This window comes from Melozone crissalis, unplaced genomic scaffold (genome assembly GCF_028551555.1).
Source record: "Melozone crissalis strain CALT ecotype California unplaced genomic scaffold, PUWL_Pcris_2 ptg000034l_1, whole genome shotgun sequence".
NCBI lineage: Eukaryota > Metazoa > Chordata > Aves > Passeriformes > Passerellidae > Melozone > Melozone crissalis.
In genome coordinates, this window is record NW_026535812.1 from 3,914,184 (window position 1) to 3,932,327 (window position 18,144).

The 18,144-nt window shown below is 37.7% G+C and overlaps 1 protein-coding gene across 2 annotated transcripts in view; it reads left to right on the forward strand.

The window, feature by feature from the left end:
* The window catches only part of CLSTN2 (calsyntenin 2), a 315,822-nt gene that overhangs the window by 119,655 nt on the left and 178,023 nt on the right, over positions 1–18,144 (forward strand). For both annotated transcript variants that reach the window (XM_054282508.1, XM_054282509.1), the window contains exon 2: positions 9,199–9,321. In XM_054282508.1, the coding sequence (XP_054138483.1) occupies positions 9,199–9,321 (123 nt within the window). The remainder of the gene's footprint in view (positions 1–9,198; positions 9,322–18,144) is intronic.

Here is an 18,144-nt window from a genome sequence, read left to right on the forward strand (position 1 = left end):
TTGACTCTTACAATGTCTGGAACAGCCACATTCCCATTGATTTTGGGGGGTAGACAGATCATTATTTGTTTTGGAGTGTACAGAAACTTCAGGTCAGGACCACAAACTAATAAGAGCTCTTGTATGAATGTGCAAAGAAGTTGGGCTCTGTCCCAAAAACCAAGAACAGGAGTTCTTCAGAGTCTGTCAGAAATGACCACCATGGATAGAGCTGCACAGAATGATACCAAAGAAGGAGACACTCCAGTGTTCCCTTTGTCCTGCCTGTGTGTCATTTACTGCATTCCTGCTTTCTGCTGGGACTGAGAAGGGCAACACTGTGACGGTGTTCACAGGGGTCTGAGGATGAGGGAAGAGATGAGGATCTGACTCCATGTTTCAGAAGGCTCGATTTATTATTTTATGATATATATATTATATTAAAACTATACTAAAAGAGTAGAAGAAAGGATTTCATCAGAAGACTAGCTTAGAATGGAAAAAGAAAGAATGAATAACAAAGGCTTGTGTCTCAGACAGAGTCCAAGCCAGCTGACTGTAATTGGCCATTAATTAGAAACAACCACATGAGACCAATCACAGATGCACCTGTTGCATTCCACAGCAGCAGATAACCATTGTTTACATTTTGTTCCTGAGGCCTCCCAGCTTCTCAGGAGGAAAAATCCTAAGGAAAAGATTTTCCATAAAAGATGTCTGCGACACAACACCATCAGCTGACACGTGCCTTGTGCACTGATGGTAGCAAAACTTATGCAATCCTTGTTTTATTAATGTGTGGGACCGTGTGACAAATGCTATTTAAAGGTACATTCTGAGAGATGTGGAGTGAGGATGGAAAGTCAGCTAATAGATTTATTTTGAGGTACAGTTTGACGTATAAATATATAAAAGTATAAATACTTGCAAATGGGCTTCCTGTGGTGTTTCTCTGTGGTGCCCTTCTGCCTGCATTACTGGTTTGACATGTTGTGGTTTATCTGTGGGCTTGGTCCATGGCTGTTGGACAGGTTGTGATGAGCCTGTGCCTGGCATGGAACAGAGCTGTGCCACCCTACCTGAGAACAGTGGATGTGACACCTGCAGTCCCCCTGTGCTCTGCCCATAATGCACAAATGGTGCAAGACTACCAGAGCATATGCACTCAAAAGGATTCTCATGCCCCCAGCTCTGGATTTCTGTGCATTTTCACATCTCTGCCTTGACCTTTCAGCTTCATGAGCCTTTGCCCACATGCAAACGTGCCTAGAATTTATCAGTCTCTCTCAGTTTCTTGCACTCTTCCTATTATTCCCTCTTAAAGAATTGGAGTTTCTTGGTTTTCATCAGGGAATAAAGTATCTCTTCTGTAGTGCAGTCACAATTTCAAAACCAACATAGTTCATTTGGAAGGAGTGGTGGCCATATGAAAAAAAAAAAAAGATGAGTAGCTTGTTTCAAGATCTGCTGGATGAAGTAGAGGACAGGTAATTTGCAGCAACACCTGTCCTATACATGATCAGCTTCTCTCCACTGCAATATCCTTCAGGCCCCTGCTGGATGGAAATCTATAATTTTAAACAAATAAAACATAACCATCAATACTTTCTTCTATTTTTTTTTTAAAGGAAACTACTGACTCCTTTAAAATCCATGACATTAGGATTTATCTCAATTCCCAAGATTTCCAAATGTGTAGGCTCATATGTAGGAGCATAGGATTTCAGTGAGATTAAATTTGTACACTGAGATAGCACTCAAATCTGTGCTATCAAAATAGTGTGGCATGAAATTTTATAAAGGCTACCATTTTTAAGACTTTTTTTTCATTTATTTTAGCCTCATAATATAATAGGGGTTTTAACTTAGAATTTTTCAAAATACTGTTCTCAGCTACAGAGTATTGCCGAAACTCTTGAGACATAATTGCATAAAGCCTAAGGTACCTTAATATACTTTTTTAAAACTTCAACTCAAGGTACTATTTACAAAGGAAAATGTGCTAATCTGAATTATAAGGTGTTGAAAAACCTTTGAAAATCTGCTCAGCCAGTGTTAAAATGTCTTGAGTTCATTAGCATCTGCAGTGTTGACTTCAGAGATGTCATAATTGAGACATTCATAGGAGAAATAGCAGCAATTGGAAGGCCCTGGTTTTGGTATTTCAGGCAGTAAGGGGGATATTACAGATGCAAATGTTCTTTTCTTCAGTTAAACAGGGCATCCTGCAGCTCCTCAGTGAGGTCTGTGTTTGGTGCTTTTAGGGGATTGCTCTTGCTTTTCTGCACAACCACTGAATTTGATTTCTTTTGCTTCCTATGAAAACACACTGTTATGATAAAAATGTTCACTGGGGATCTGTGTGTTCCTCAGAATTACGTGAAATATTGGAATATTTGCAATGCATTGATGTCCAGTCAGTGAAGCAGTGCTGGGAGCCCTGGTCAGCTTTGACAGAACCTTTCAGAGCTCACTCCATTCTTGTTTATTTAAGGAATAAGGACAAGAGTCAGGTTGAGTTAAAATGCCTGCTGTTAATGCTCATAATGGAAAAGTAAAGCAATGTTCTGAACAACTTTCAGCCCACATGAAAGACATAATGTGTGTAAGACTGGGGCAGCTTCATACAGTGAGCGTGGAATTATTAAATAGCAAAGAAAGTTAAATTAAATGATAGAAGGATTAAATATTGTGCATCTCAAGCTTTTATGTCTTTTTAAATGAGAATGAAGCTGTTCACGAGGAATCCATGTTGAATTGAAGATCAGCATTGATAAGCAAGATAAGTGAAATGCTTTTTTGAGTGCAAGTAAATACAGAGGAAAACACCTTCTTTGTGACTTTTTTGTGCCCTTGAAACATCAATGAAAACATTTTTAAATTATTGGATACTTTCCCCAAGATTTTTAAGTGTGTAATTTTCATGTCTGAGGATGCAATCAACAAATGCTGTTAAAGTTCCTGTGGATAGCTGTGGGACAGACTCATCCCCGAATTCCAATTTTGTTCCTTAGATATGGGACATGAACAGCTTCCTGCTCTTAATGCTGAGGTATGGAGACTGGGAACTCAGAATTCAGGTTTGCATTCTCTGAAGTCTGTTATGACAAATATCAGTAGATAAAGTTATAAGGGCATGTTGATGAAGGAGTTGAAATGTGTTTTGTGTTAATTAAAATAACTTTGAAGCTTAAAGGCACTTCAAGGCCCAGAGACCACAACTATGTGATCCATTCCCTAAAAGAGGGAATGAGACAGGGTGTAAAGACTAATTCCTGTATGGAAATGAAAATTCAATATGTGCTCTTCAGAAATAAGGATCAGAAGTAAGACATGCTGCTGAAGGTTTTACATCTCAGCATTGTCAGTGGAGTTCTACCAAATTTGTGGCTAGATGTTTTTTTTTCCTGAACAGCATAGGTTTGTGTTGAGCAAAGCATGCACGAAGTTCCTGTTAAATGTCTAACATTAATTTCCTTAGTGTTAAGAAGTTTCTCTCCCCCACTCACAAAAACCCCCAAAGAAACAGATTTACAAGAGAATTAATCATATTTATGGCTGCATAAGCATCTCAACATGTCAGAATAAGTATACAAAGTATGTTATCTTACTTTAGAAATAGCCAACAGCAGTGTACTTATTGATGTTATCAAGTCTATTAGGCAAGGCACTTGGTGGTTTTCGTCAAATTAGTTTGTAATAAGAATTAGCTAGTAACAAAGAGTCTTCCTTTTCAAATGTTGCCCCTTTTTTAATATAAGAACAAATTTTGTTGATGAGAACTGTCATTGTTGATGGGCCTTCTCTTGGAGGCCAGAAAATGTGTTTATGGCAGGAAATTTGGTGCAGAATAGGTTTTGCTGTGCAGCACAATCAAAGCAGTGCCAAGGTATCCACAGGAGCTCCAGTGAGTAATTTAATGTTGCTGAGATGCACTGCCCATAATGTATTGCTCAGTTAAAATGTTCTCCAAAGAGTTCACATCTCATAATCACACATCATAAATCATATAAATTCTGCTTTAACTGATCCTAATGTCAAAACTCTTGTTGCCTTAATTGGGGCAGGATTTTCATGTTATTATTTTATGTAAAAGCACATAAAGCATTATAGTTTAAAGTTGTCTATCTAAAAATAAAGCCAGAACATAACTACTGGAATTTCAGTAATTCATGCAATGGCATCACAGGGAGAACAAAGTGTGTGGAACAGAATAAATTTCTTCTCTACAATTTGTCTTTGGCAAACATATAAAATGTGTTTTATATCAGAACGTTTCTGGAAAGTTTTCAGGGTTTTTGTAGGTAGGGAAACACAGTTCCTCCTGATAAAGCTACTCAATTTTTTTCCTAATGCTGAGACAGATTTAATCCTGTAAAATGCAAACGTTTATTTACTTCTCCTACTTCACAGCCATTTTCAGTTTCCACTTTTTACTTAGTTTCTTTTTCCTCAAAAAGCATGCAAAAATCCATGTTCTTGTTTTCTCCGCCTTCCAGAGGAAGTCTTAAATTCTTTCTCAAGCTCCAATCCTCATTTCTTTAGTGACCTAAGCCCCCAAATCTGCCTATCTTCTGAACATTTTTGTTCTTAGCTGCTACCTTATGAGATCTGGGATTTTGCTGCTGTCTTTAGTTTCTATTCCTGGCTCATTCTGGAAATCCAGGTTTCTATCTCAAGACATACCTTGGGGGAATTAAGGTCTCCTGTGTTATAAAGCTACACGTGCACAATACAGTCACATGGATGACCCTTGTGAGGAGGACTTACTTAGTAAAAAACAATCTCTGAAATACTTAATGTAGTGACATCCAGCCACCAGAAACTGGAGCTACTGGAGACTCCAGTGAATTTCTCTTCAAGGATATGAAATTTCAAAACTTCTTGCTTGTTTGTCAAAGAATGACCATAGCACGAGCCGCACTTATGAGTCTAAATCATCTTCTGACCTCACCTTCTTTCAAGTTTCTCCTTCTTGGTCCAGAGCCCAGAGCTGTTAAAGCTCTCCAGAGAACAGCTCACGGAAACTCAACAATGGACAAATTGTGGTTTTAGTTGCCATTTCCTTTGGAGCAGCTGATAAGCGAGGCGGAGCTGTGTCCATTGCTGACCCCGCAGGTGTCACTGTGGTGTTTCCCCAGGGAGGAGTGACCACCAGGTCAGTGCTGTCCGGGTCCAGGGGCTCTTCCAGCCAGGGGCATTGTGCCTTGCAGCTGTTCCTGTAGCAGCTCCATCCTTGGGAATGGGATCCCCCTGCAGGCCTGGAGCAGCACGCCTTGCTGTTCTAGGGGAGGGCTTGCAGCAGGTTCAGCCTGACATTGTGCAGGAATTCATGGGATTTCCTGCACGCCTCAAGGCTTCCTGTGTTAGTGTTGAGAAACACATAATCACAAGAATGGTTATATGCAGGTGCTTTTATTGAAGAGCTCTGGGTGTCAGGGGTACAAACCCAGATCTGATTTCGACATGGGTTTGGGATGAAAATGTTTTTATGTTCTATCGTTATATAACTTTCATGTTAATTATTAAACTTATATTGTTCTATTGTATACATAGATTTCAGCCAAGCATAGGCTCCTCATGGTCCCCCTCAAACTTCTAACATAGTTTCTCATGATTCTTCTTACAATTAACAATAAATATATTTAATTACAAAACAATCATCACATCTAACAATTATATCATTTATCATATACTGCTTACGCAGGTGCCATTTCACATGATCTGGCAAACACAAAGCCTAACATTTTCAGAGTCTATTTTTAACATTTTTCGAGGGCCCCACTAAGTCTAGCTTCTTTCTAATTCCCCAAATTTTATGATTTTAAAACCTTTTACTATCACCTGGGCATCCTCAGTTTGGGTGGTTCTGGGGAGAAGGCCTTTGACACCTACACGGGATTCCAGCAGGCTGAGCTGAAGATTATTAAGTCAGCAGATGAAAAGACTTAGAGCTGAAAGAGGTGGTAAGAAAGCCTAAATTTTCTGCCAGTTTTTCTGGAATTGACAACCGCTTTAAGCTAGAGATGGGAGAACATATTATCAACACAATTAAATGGAAAATAAATCCATCGTGCTATTTAGAGGGGAAAAAGAAAGAAAACATTTGCTTTCACAAAGCAATTCTTAACCATTACAATTTGCTACCTCAGGTTTTAGAAGGTGTCAGTTAAATCAACTGACAATATTGAATCTGCCCTGGTGTCAGGAGTTAAACCTTCTAATAGTCATATCTTTTCTTTTATGATTCTTTTCCAATGTGTTATTTTTGAATCAGTGACATTTCCTAACTGATTTGAGTCAGGAACCATCTGAATTTTGCAAATACCGTTGTAATGTGTCCCTTGTACACGTGCTGCTTCCCACCCACTCCTCCTCTCCCCACGCCCCAACAAGTGTCTGTCTCAGCTTAGAGAAAAGATGGCTTTGCTCATGAGATGGTGGCCTCATGCATTTTGTCCTTATTGTACTCCTGTTACTATAATGCTTCTGCACTTACAAATGAAAGCCTGTAGAGTGGTTTCTGCAGTTAGTTGGTATGGTATGGTAACATTTTACCAGCCTTTGGGAGGGAGAATATAAAAAGCCCCACAGCCAGAACACCAGCTGCTCATCTCAGGATCAGAGATTTCTTAAATTAAAGCAAGTATCCAAAACAGTGCCAAAGGATCAATAATTTTCACAATGTGAAAATATTTGAAGAGACATCATCTGATGCAAAAGAATTGCCTTGCATTCCCAAAGAGCATGGCTATTTTCCATTTGTAAAATTTCCACACCACAGGTCACACAAAGCTTATATAGCCATAGTTTTTACATTTGGGGATGTATCTCCCAAATTCATCTCCAAGACAAGAGCTTGCAAATAATTTGATATATTATTTTATTTTGCTTTTGCTTTATTGTTCTTTTCCTCTTCCCAATACCAGTCTCTAAGGTCTAAACTGTAGCATTTGTTCATAATATACTTTTCTTCCCCCCAATATAATTTAAGGAATGATGTTGCTGTCACTCATTTGACTGCTGTTATTGCTCATTGGACACCAACTGGAGAAAGCTAAGGCTGGTAGAATTGCACTCACTGTATTTTGAGAGTTCCTTAGGTAAAAGTGCCATCAAAAGTATTCCCTAGGAATCAGTAAGAAAAAAGTTTTGGTGCTTTTTTTATTTGCTTGTTTGAGTTTTTTGTTTGATTGGTTTTTTTAAGAGCTCAGACCCTTACCAGAATCAGAAGGAATGAAAAGCATTTGGTGCTTGAAATTTGAGTTACATAAGGAGTTCCCTTTTCATGTGAGCTCCTGTTCACTGTCTCATGGTTCAATTGCATCTGCCTGCAGTCAGGGGATGCCCTTTGGCTCAGTGCAGCGTGTGAGCCACACCTGAGTGTGCCACTGGAGCACACTGCTGTATCTGCATGCTCGGGCAATTCACATATTCCATTAACAAATACAGAATACTTCAACTGCCCTGCAAACCAGAATCCCAAATGCCATAAAAAGCTCTGAAATTGCATCCATCACTTCTCATTTTTCAACATCGACAAGACTTTTGGCCTTCATCTGTTGCATAAACTCACCAGTCTCTCCTCTGACTGTACAGTCATTACAAGACAGAGATTTGAGATCCCTGTTTTCCATTTCACCTTTCCCTGACACATCCCCAGTTTAATCTTCCTGTTGCTTAGTTTTTGCAAAAATGGGGGAAAACCAACTACTGTGAAGATAAGTAGGTTTTCTTCTGAAAGAAGATCTATTGCAACATAGGAATGAACTCAAAGCTCTCAGATTAGTGCTGGAATATAAAATAATTCAGCTTTAGAAGGATCAGTCTCCCAAGTCCACAGTTTCCTAATGGTTAAACAAAGAAGCAACAAAGGAACAGAATGAACTTCAATTTGCCATAAATATATTTGTATGCTTTCCCAAATAGCCAGTGAAAAAATAATTTGCTAATTTGCTAATTGCCCACGTTTACCTGTGGCTAGAGCCCTGTGTTGTTTTGGTGGTTTTGCTGCTTTCTTCGCAAAGGGAGAAACTTGAATCTCATTGATGTCTGGGGGTTTTACAGAAGACAAGACAGGAAAGAGTTAGGGTTATATCTGAAGATTTTGTTTGGTTTCATAATTATTTTCTTTATTTATTTTTAATTTTGGTTTCACTCTTAAGTGTCAACTCTCCATCTTTGAGGTGATTTCTGTTACCTCACCAGGTATTTTCCTCAGCATCTGGTACACACAGCTATATAATAGCTATAGAAATTACCTTGCATCTGAGTTTGCTGCAAATGGGGTAGATATTCCTTGGTGCAGTGCTCCCTCTTCCCTGGGGGAGTACATTCCTCAAACTGAAATTCATTTAGCTGTCACCATTGTATTCCTTATGTAGGAGTTCCAGTGACATAACATTCAGGTTGTGCCTGCAGGAAGAAAGCTCAATTTATAACCACAGCAAAGCAAAGCTTCTTACATTTTTCCCCTTCCTTTTCATTTTGTGTCTTCATCCTTTCCAGTCAATAGGAGATGGATGGTGAGAGGGTTCAGCAATAAGACAGTCTGATGGTGTAGTGTAATCTCTCCTTAAAGTGTCTTTTTGTGTGATCTTCCTGTGTGCTTCAACACCAGATATCCAAATGTTCAACAGCTAGATATGCAGGACAGGTTTTTCCAGAAAAAACTTCAGATCCCCTGGTTAAATTGTGAAGAAGTGCAAACTTTTATCAGTAATTAAAATGCAGATGTTTGTTTTCTCTGCGATGTACAAAACATAGAAGTAATTGTAGGTATTGTTCCAAAAATACAAAGTGAGAAGGTGACCAAGAGTTGAATGTTCTCACCCACCCTTCTGCTTTGTGTCTTGTCAAGTTGGGTTTCTCAGGATGCCCTTTCTCTTGTACCAGGGCTTTGCAACTGAAAGTAATTCCTGCAAAACTCTCTGAACCTAGTTAGGCTGACAGCTGAGAACACATCAAAAATATTTTGCAAATTGCCTTTTTATTTCAGTGTCTTAATTGGAGGGATGTCTGCCAGTGTTGAGTGCAGTACAATGTGCATGTCATTTTTCTTTTATATTTGAATGTGTATTGTAGGGAATTTGTTAGTGGCTTTTGAGTAATACCATTAATATTGGAAGTATATGAAATAATTTCTCTTCATAGATAAAATAAGATGAATGGATATGAAACACAAACCAAATTAATTAGGCATGGTTTCTTCTTTTCCAGTGAATAAACACAAACCTTGGATTGAGACATCGTACCATGGAATCATAACTGAAAACAACGACACTGTGATTTTGGACCCTCCCCTAGTTGCTTTGGATAAAGATGCACCTGTTCCCTTTGCAGGTAGGAATGTTCATGAGCAGCAGCATTTGAGCCTGTGGACTGCATTTTGAATTTGAAAATTTTGAATTTCAATGATTTTGAATTATTGGTATTTGTAAGGAAGGAATTTCCAGTGTAATTTGAAGATTGTGTCTGAGTACTCAGGACCTGACTGTTGGCCCACAGATCCTGAAATGAGGTGTTTCCTATACTGAACTTGTGAAGCAGAACAGAATAAAGAGAATAATACAGCAGGCACCCACTATCAATATATTTTAATGAAAACACAATAATTACACAATTATACTTGAATTTGCTTTTATAGAAATTAATCATTGCAATTGCCTGAAGTGATAATGCATAATTAATTTTGTTCAGCAGTAAAAGCCCCTGCTTTCTCTCTTCCTGTTCTGCTCCCTGGCTGTGGACAAAATGTGTGACAAATCCTTAAAGTTGCTCAAATCATATCTTACTGTGTAAGTACTTTTAGCTGTTGAGACTTTGACAGAAAATTTAATGGAGGTTTTGAACATTTTTGCTCAGGTTGTATGATGTATGATAGATGTATGTCATATACAAGTTTGCATTTCTATTAAGTCTATTTTACCTGACACTTTTTCTGTCCTGAGTCCCTTAAACAGAATATGAGACTTCTTCATGTTGAGCAAGTTGTCTCTTAAATTCTCTCTTTTATTAAAAATAATTCTTGAAGAAAAGAGAGAATAGTAAAGCTTGATAGCTGTAAGATGGTGCAGTTGTTAAAAAGATGGTATTGCTTAAGAATCTTCACCTTTTATAAGGAAAGGAACTCTTAAAGGTGAGTGTCCTTGTTCTCAAGGAGTTGTCATATTCAGGAAGCAGAGATCCAAGTGCTTGTCCCAAACAGCATTTTACAGCATCCTGAAAGAATTCTTCTCAGTCACTTTTCCCAAAGCTTACCCTGGCATCAGCTCCTACCCTGCCAAGCCAGGGCTCCCAAATGGTTTTTATATATTGACCCCCAGTTTAATATCAAGATTGTTTGTTGCTCGTGGTGCCCAGTGATTCTTGGCTGCATGAAGATCACTTCTTAGTGAAAAGATGCCCTTGTCATTTTTTTCCCTCTGTTCCTGTGTGTGTTCCATCTTAGATTTGGTTCTTTTGCTTGCATTCCCTTAGGATCCTTCCAGGGATGTTCATCACGTGCTGTTGTCACTGACACTGCAAACTCTGCTGACTGGGAATTTGTTAGCCTAATTATTTTCTTCAGCTTTCACATTGGGAGAATCAACACATTTTTCATTAAATATTGGTTTACTTTTTGTGTAGAAAATCATCCTTTGAAATACTGAACTTACACAGACAGACTGGCTTTTGTGATAAAGTTGTATTAGAGAGTAGTTTTAATCTAGCTTCTCCATTTATTAATTCAATTTCTATTGAATATAAAAATATCTACTTCTTACAAGGGTAAATACTTTCTGTGTATTCCCTGATACTAATAGTTTATTTCCTGATAATATTTGGCCTCATGATCTGCAGTCCAGGCACAATATTACAGTACTGATGGAACCCTTCATTCCCTTGAAGGGCCTGCATTCCCTATGTTTTTGGAACAACCTCTATGCACTTTTGATAAAAACTCCTGTCTTTTTAAATTGTTGGAGGAACTTACTATTTCTGTTGTAGTTTTGATTTCATTTAATGTACTTTTATTTGGTTTCATAATATCATTAATTTATTACAGGTTTTTATGGAAAATTAAATTTGCATAATGTATTTAGTAGGAGAAAACTGAAACAGATACAAGTACAACATTAACAATATTCAGTAGCTGTACATGTAATAGTGTGGTAATGTGGAATGTCTATTATGGACATTTTATTTATTTTATTTGATTGTGGAAATTGCAGTTATATAATATATCAGTCTTCAAGTGTAGCAGAGAATCAGAGGTCCAGCAGTTCCTTTGTCATCATTCTGGTAATGTTTTCAGTATTTTGTGCAACTATTGGAGAAGGAAAAATTTCTAGTGCTTGGAAAGTTCTCCGTGTTTGTTTGGTTGGTTGTTTTTTTAATGGTCCCACATTCAAGAATAAATCAGGGTAGTTTCTGATCTGTGCTGAAATGTCTGCTAAGATCTCCTTGAGATCACTGTAGTAAGACTAAATTTATGTGAATTCTTCCTCTGCAACGACCCCTGAAATAGTTCACAGGCAGATGGTTGTCTCTTCCATCAGGATTTGTGTTACCTTATAAAAACAAACTCTTTTTTCAGTAGTACCGGTGTGCATTTGACTTTAAAAACACACAAAAAACCTATTGACAAAAGATCTCCTCCAACAAACCAAAACAAAACCCCAAATCTCAAACCAAACAATAAAGAAAAAAACCCAGCTTCCATGTACGCATTCAGTGCAGATGGGCAGGAGTTCTACAGGACCAGGGAAACACCTATTTATTGAATTGAATTTTATCTACTAACTTACACTTACTTATTCCATATTTCTATGTTGTTAGTGAGGGTGTAGTTCTGTTGGACGTGTGCTTAACTGAGTCCTTGTGTTTGCTCCTTGCTGCTTGCCCTGGTGCACAGGTAGTTCATGCATTTCATATTTTTCACCTGGGCAAATAATTTTTCACCAGGTAATTACTTTGTTACTAAGAAGAACACTTAACTCTGTTAAGAGGCATTTCCTAGTCAGTGATTCTTATCTGCCCTTAGTGCTTTGATATGCTTTCTGTACCCATTCCTATGATCTCCTTTTTTTAATTTAAATGTTACTACTCCAAACTTCAAATGGTGTGTTGGTTTTCACTTATGGAAACTTTAACTTTTTTCCTGATACCTCTGCCTTTTTTCATCACCATGCCTACAAAGGTAAGTCTGTCTATGCCTTCTAGGAGTGCACACATTATGGTGCACGTCCAAACCTGAATGGTCACAGGAGAAAATTACTGTAATCTGCGCTTTTTTTTCACCTCTATCTAATGTTAAACATCAAGGGTGATGACAGGAAAAATAGGAGTCTTCTGTGCAGTTACCTTCCTGACTGGTCTGTGTTTCCAGGAAGAGCTAAGGGGAGACTAACAGGACTAAATGAGCCTGTGAAAATGCTGGCTGTCAGATGTGATCAGCATTTTTCATAACTGGAGCACAAAGAATTTCACAAGACTGCAATGAATGGCTTTTCGTGTCTCTTTATCTAATGAATTTATTGTGAATAATTCAAGTATATGTAAAGTCCTGGTTCTTAAAATTATCATGGTGGAAGCATACCTCACTTTCTCTTTTTTATGCAATTGTATTTTTGTCTCCTAGTTTGGAAGGAAAGCTTGAAAATACCAGTATAAGCTTCTAAGTGTGAGAAGTTTCAGGATCAGAAGTTTTCCATATTTCAGTTTTTCATGCCCTGGCCCAAAAAAGATTTTCGCAGGCTGGTGTTGAAATTCAACTGACCTTTAAAATAACTAAACTCACCATGGCATCCTGGAGCCTTTTGCAGGGTATCAGAGACATTCCCTCCCCTTGGCCAAAAAATCCCCCCCCCCAGAAAATGAACCCCTACAAAACCCACAAAGAAATTGTAACAGTTCAGGCTTAGGGGTGGTTTGGCTAGAAACAAGGTGGGATCTACTGAATCAGTTTGTCAGGATTCTGTCCCTCACAAAATGCTGTGAGATGATGGATGGCTTTTGGAAGAGACATCTACCTGCATTCCAGCAACAGCATCTACATTTCATCAGCAATGCTGTGCAAAACAGATCTGAAAGGAACTTCAGGATGTTGTCAGTCCATGCTGCTGCCCAAGGCAGGCCCCTTGTCATTTCTGAGAAACAGTTTAAACACTTTTCTGTCCTAATCTTACAGATCTGGAGTGGCAGAGATGCAAAAGCTTCCCAGGGTGATGTGTTGCACACTTCACCATGTTCCTGGTGAAGTTGTGAAGTTTTCATGAAACTTGGTCTGAACTTTCTGTACAGTGATTTTAGCCCACTTATTTTAGTCCTGTCCACAAGGCAAAGCAGATTATTCTTTTTGTGTAGAAGCCTTTTATGTTACTCCCTAGAAGCACTGTGAGCATCCTGAACAGCCTGGTGTGGAGGGGGCTTCTGCTGTTCGAGGTGTTTTCTGAAGCAGAAAAACAGGAGGTAACATACAGGGCAGTGAGGTGATGGATGTCCCTTCTCACCCTGGAAGGGAAGAGCCAAACTTGTCCCTGTGCTCCCATTTCTGGGCTGATAAAGTCACATTTGTGACACAGCCTTGTGTCCCAGCAAGGCTGAGCTAGGTAATTGTACCAGGGTGAGCTGGGCCCATTACATCTTCAGCTACTTTTATGCTCCTGATAAATTTATAGAGAGCCTTTCTCAGCAAGAGGAGAGCTCTGGCTCCCCCCAGACAAGAAATGTGTGTCTCAGAAGCAGTTCCAGTTCACACCTCCTGGGCACACGAGACTCTGACTGTGTTTTGGCTGTGCTAAAAGCACTGTAAAGAATAAGGAGACAACAAAACCAGCCAGGAAGGATGCCTGAATATCCACTAAACTGCAAGATGCTACCACAAACTCTCCAAATCTTCTTTGTTATTTTAGCAGCTCAGAGGAGTGTGTATTCTCAGCTACACCACAGCAAATCCAGCACTTGTCAGCCCACTTACACCCAGGGACTGAACACAAAATCCCATTTCTCTGTTTCAGACTCTGAAGCTGTCCAGCCTCCTTGTTGTTTGTTTGTATTGAAAAGCAGTGGCATTAATAACAGCAACTATCCTTTTGCTACAACATTGAAAATCCAGAAGTTATTCTAAACTTGTCATTCTGAATATTATTATTTCTACTCACTGTCATCCAAACTTTGAACATGACTCAGTTTAGGATGCCCAGAATTCATTGGTGTTAAATATTTCACTGTAAAAATGAGGCAAGATCAAAAAAATATGACATGCAGGCAAAGCCATGGAGTGTTGCAGTTGTTTATAACAATTTTTAATGATTTTTAATTTCTAGCTTTGAAGCTTACATTTATTACTGTAGCTTAATTAGTTAAGGCTTTAGCCTTCAAAGGCAAAATCCCAATCCTTTCACGGTGATCCTAATCTAAGGTAAAATAAAATATTGGTAATAGCACAATTAATTCTGAGGATGCTGGTTTTGACTTAAGGGATGCTGCTTATCATCCAGTAAAGTTAAGAGTGATAAACATGCTCAGGTTTCAGATTTAGAATGCACTAAAAAACCAGTCACTCTCACAGTGGCCTCTGCTAGTCCCTCAAGCTCAGAGATCAAGGGTTTGAAGGCTTTTAAGTTTGGTTATTTTCTGTGATTGCCTTTCCTAGTCATTTTTACAGCTGGGAAGTAATAGTAGGTGACATCAGTGTGTCCAAAGAAGACTCAAGGGTCAGGGTTCAGGCTGTTCTGATGGAGCTTTTAGTGGCTGCTGAGGGGGCTTTGTTGCAGGAGGAAGGGGCTAGGGAGAAAATGAGAATTACATGCTTGGGTTGGGGGTGAATGCAAGTTCCTCCTGACAGATAAAATCAATAATGGGAACGCTGAGATACTTTGTTACACCTAAATATGCTAAATTACTTGAAACTAGAAAGAATCCATGAAAATAACCAAGGAATTCCAGTCTGATGATATCCACTTGGACTTTTAAAACTAGTTATGGAAAATAGTGATTTGTGGTACATTTGGTTTTGAGCAGTTTTCTTTATGTACAAGACTTGATCTTTAGAAAAATAGGGCAGGATACTACAATGGATTGACAATAAAAAAGGGTCAGACAATAAAAAAATTAAATATAAATAAAAAAGGGTCAGAATCTGTCATTTTATAGTCCTGTTGTGGACTAAATAACCATTTAAGTAAAAAATTGTTAAGTAAAAACAGATTGTCACTGAAGGTGCCAGGAATATAATGAGTTTTTAAACTCTTGGGCTATTCAGAACACAGGAGAGAAACTTGAGTGAGGAGTACTGGAATTGCTAAGCCTATAGGTCAAAAAATTTCTTGGCTGCTGTTATGTTTTGAGGATGGATGTAGATTTTGTGTCACACTCCTTTGAAACTAATGAAGCCTTGCTGTATGAGAGCCATTGCAATGTGCCTGATTCTGCAGCTGAAATATGAAGTCATTTATTCCAAATCCTTTTATTTTCAACAAAATATTTTAAAAGTTGCAAAAAATATTTATTTTGTTGAGGTACTATTTTGACTTTTTTTTTTTCCTGCAATGAAACATTTTAGTGTGAATTAAGATGTAATTTGCTTTTGAGATGTGATTTTTGCTGTGGAGTTAAGTGTGGTTTCTACAATTTTTAGACATTCTCTAAAATCTGAAGTGGTTCCTCAAGGATTTCAAATTCTGGAAGTCACAGGCATAGGAAACTCATCTGTTTGGGGGTAAAAAAGGATGAGGACTTGTCATCTTCTTATGGTTTGAGTGATACATGGAGGTTACCTGAGGTCTGAACAGGCTCATATATTAAAAGAAGTGTGAGCAGCTGAAAAATGTAAAACTGCTCTAGTTATCCCTCATCATTAAGATTGCAGTGGAAATCATAACTGCTTAGCTTCTTGCAATTTCAGGTAGAAATGGATGTTTTCTAACATGTATTGATATAAATGAAATTCTTTCAAGTAACTATGCTAGCAAGCATAACTCCAAGCATTTAAGATTTATGGTGAGCCAGTTGAAGCAAACAAGAATGATACCCTGGGACATTTTCTCTTCTTGTGTAGCTTGATTCTCTTCATTATTTGATATTTGAGGAGTAGTAAACTTGAGTTGCTCACTTCTGCTCTCCAGTGGGGGTGAACCTGAGAATCCAAAATCTGCACCCATCTTTACTTCCAGTGCTGCAATAACAGGAGAGACCCTCAGAGGGAGGGCTGAAGGAACAAACTGAGTCAAATAATGGAAATTCCACTCTAATAACTTTCTTCACACTTTGATTCCATCTGTGGTCCACCCATTAATTCAATTACATCTCTCTCCTCTACATAAATAATTTCCTTTATGTGTGAGTTCCTGTGTTGTCATGTTCCTAGGTGAATGATGATGAAAACCTAAAAGGACTGCTTGTAAAAGCATGCAGCATTCTTTATACAGACTTAGAAAAAATAATTTATAATACCAGGGAGTGTTAGTAATGCAACAAGTAGAATGGGAATATTCACCACTTAAAAGTATACTGCGATAAAATTGGCACTGCAGGTTTAAAAATAAAATCAAAAGGCTTTAAAATGTGTTCCTCAGAATGGAACTACTTGAGTTAGTGTAAAGCAGCAGGGACAAGCCTCTTGCTTGTAATGGTTTCTGAATATGAAAAATGTTTTAAAAGAACAGCCTGAAGAGGTAATTATTTATTCTTTGGAGCTCCTTGTCCACAATTATCTTGTGGAAAGAATAGATAAGAGCCCCCGCTTTTCTTTAAACCTGCTTCTTTCCACTCGGCTGAAAAAAAAAAAAATTTTTTCTGGACAACAAACACTCCCAATAGCCTGAAACAGCTGTTGATCCCTTTTCTTGCTAGGGCTACCTAAAAAATGCATGTAATGCTACTTTTGTAAAGCAAGAAGAGGAAGGACAATATAAAGAATTCAAACTCTGGACAGGTGGTTTAGGTCATTGATTTTCTGCTCAATTCTCCTGTTTCTGGCTGTGTGAAATGCATCCAACCAATTTGTTCTCCCGGCCTATGGTTTCCTCCACTGTGTTTTTTTCTGTCTGTTTAGATTACAAAAAAACCTCTCCCAATGCTTTTAGCTCAGTGTCAGTGGAGCACTGAGCAACTCTGAGTGCAGCCCCAGCACAAGGAGGATTTGCTATTCTCAGCTGTTTTCTGTTCCACACCCATTTATGGCATGGGTGTGTTTATAGGGGATGTAACAGTGCCACCAGATTGACACACAGCACTTTTGTTCAGTAATTTGGAAACAACCTCTCCCTTTGTAAATGAAGTCCAATGCTTCTGTATTAAATATTATATTAATATTATATTAAATATTATATTACATTTATACATTATACATTATATATATAAAATATATTATATAGTATATAATATATATTTATATATAATATATAGTATATATTATACAAAATTATATATTATATGTTATACATCATTATAAATATTTATATTTATAATTACATTATATATTATATATTTATAAATATTATCTTATATATAATTTATATATGATTATGTAATATATAAATATTATATAATTATATATAATATATAATATTATATATTGCTATGTTATTGTATATTTATGAATATTATAAATATATATTATGTATTTATAGATATAATATAATATATATTTTATACTATGTTATATATAAATATTTATATTATATTATATATTTATATTCTTTTAAATGTTGTCAGATGTCAGGGTAACTCTTGTTTCTCAGACTGAAAGGCAGTCTAAAAAGGACAGTGGAGGCAATATTAGATTTTTTTTGTTTGTTTGTTGCCTCCATCGTAGTGGTGGTGAACATAAACATAGTAGGGTTCAGAATGTTTTGAGAAAACAATATATAATTTGTGTTAGATTTTTGCAGTATCACACGCTCTTCCAGTCCCAGGCTCAAGAGAGACCCTGCTCCTGCCCTGGTGGCTGTCACTGGAGCTGCCCAGCTCATTGGCTCAGGCCAGTTCAATCGAGGAGTGTTGCAGACATCTTTTCATTAAAAATCCTTCTTTAGGATTTTTCCTCCTGAGAAGCTGAGAAGCCTCAGAAACAAAATGTAAAAAATTATTATCTGCTGCTGTGGAATGCAGCAGGTGCATCTGTGATTGGGCCATCTTGGATGTTTATAATTAATGACCAATCCCAGCCCAGTTAGCTTG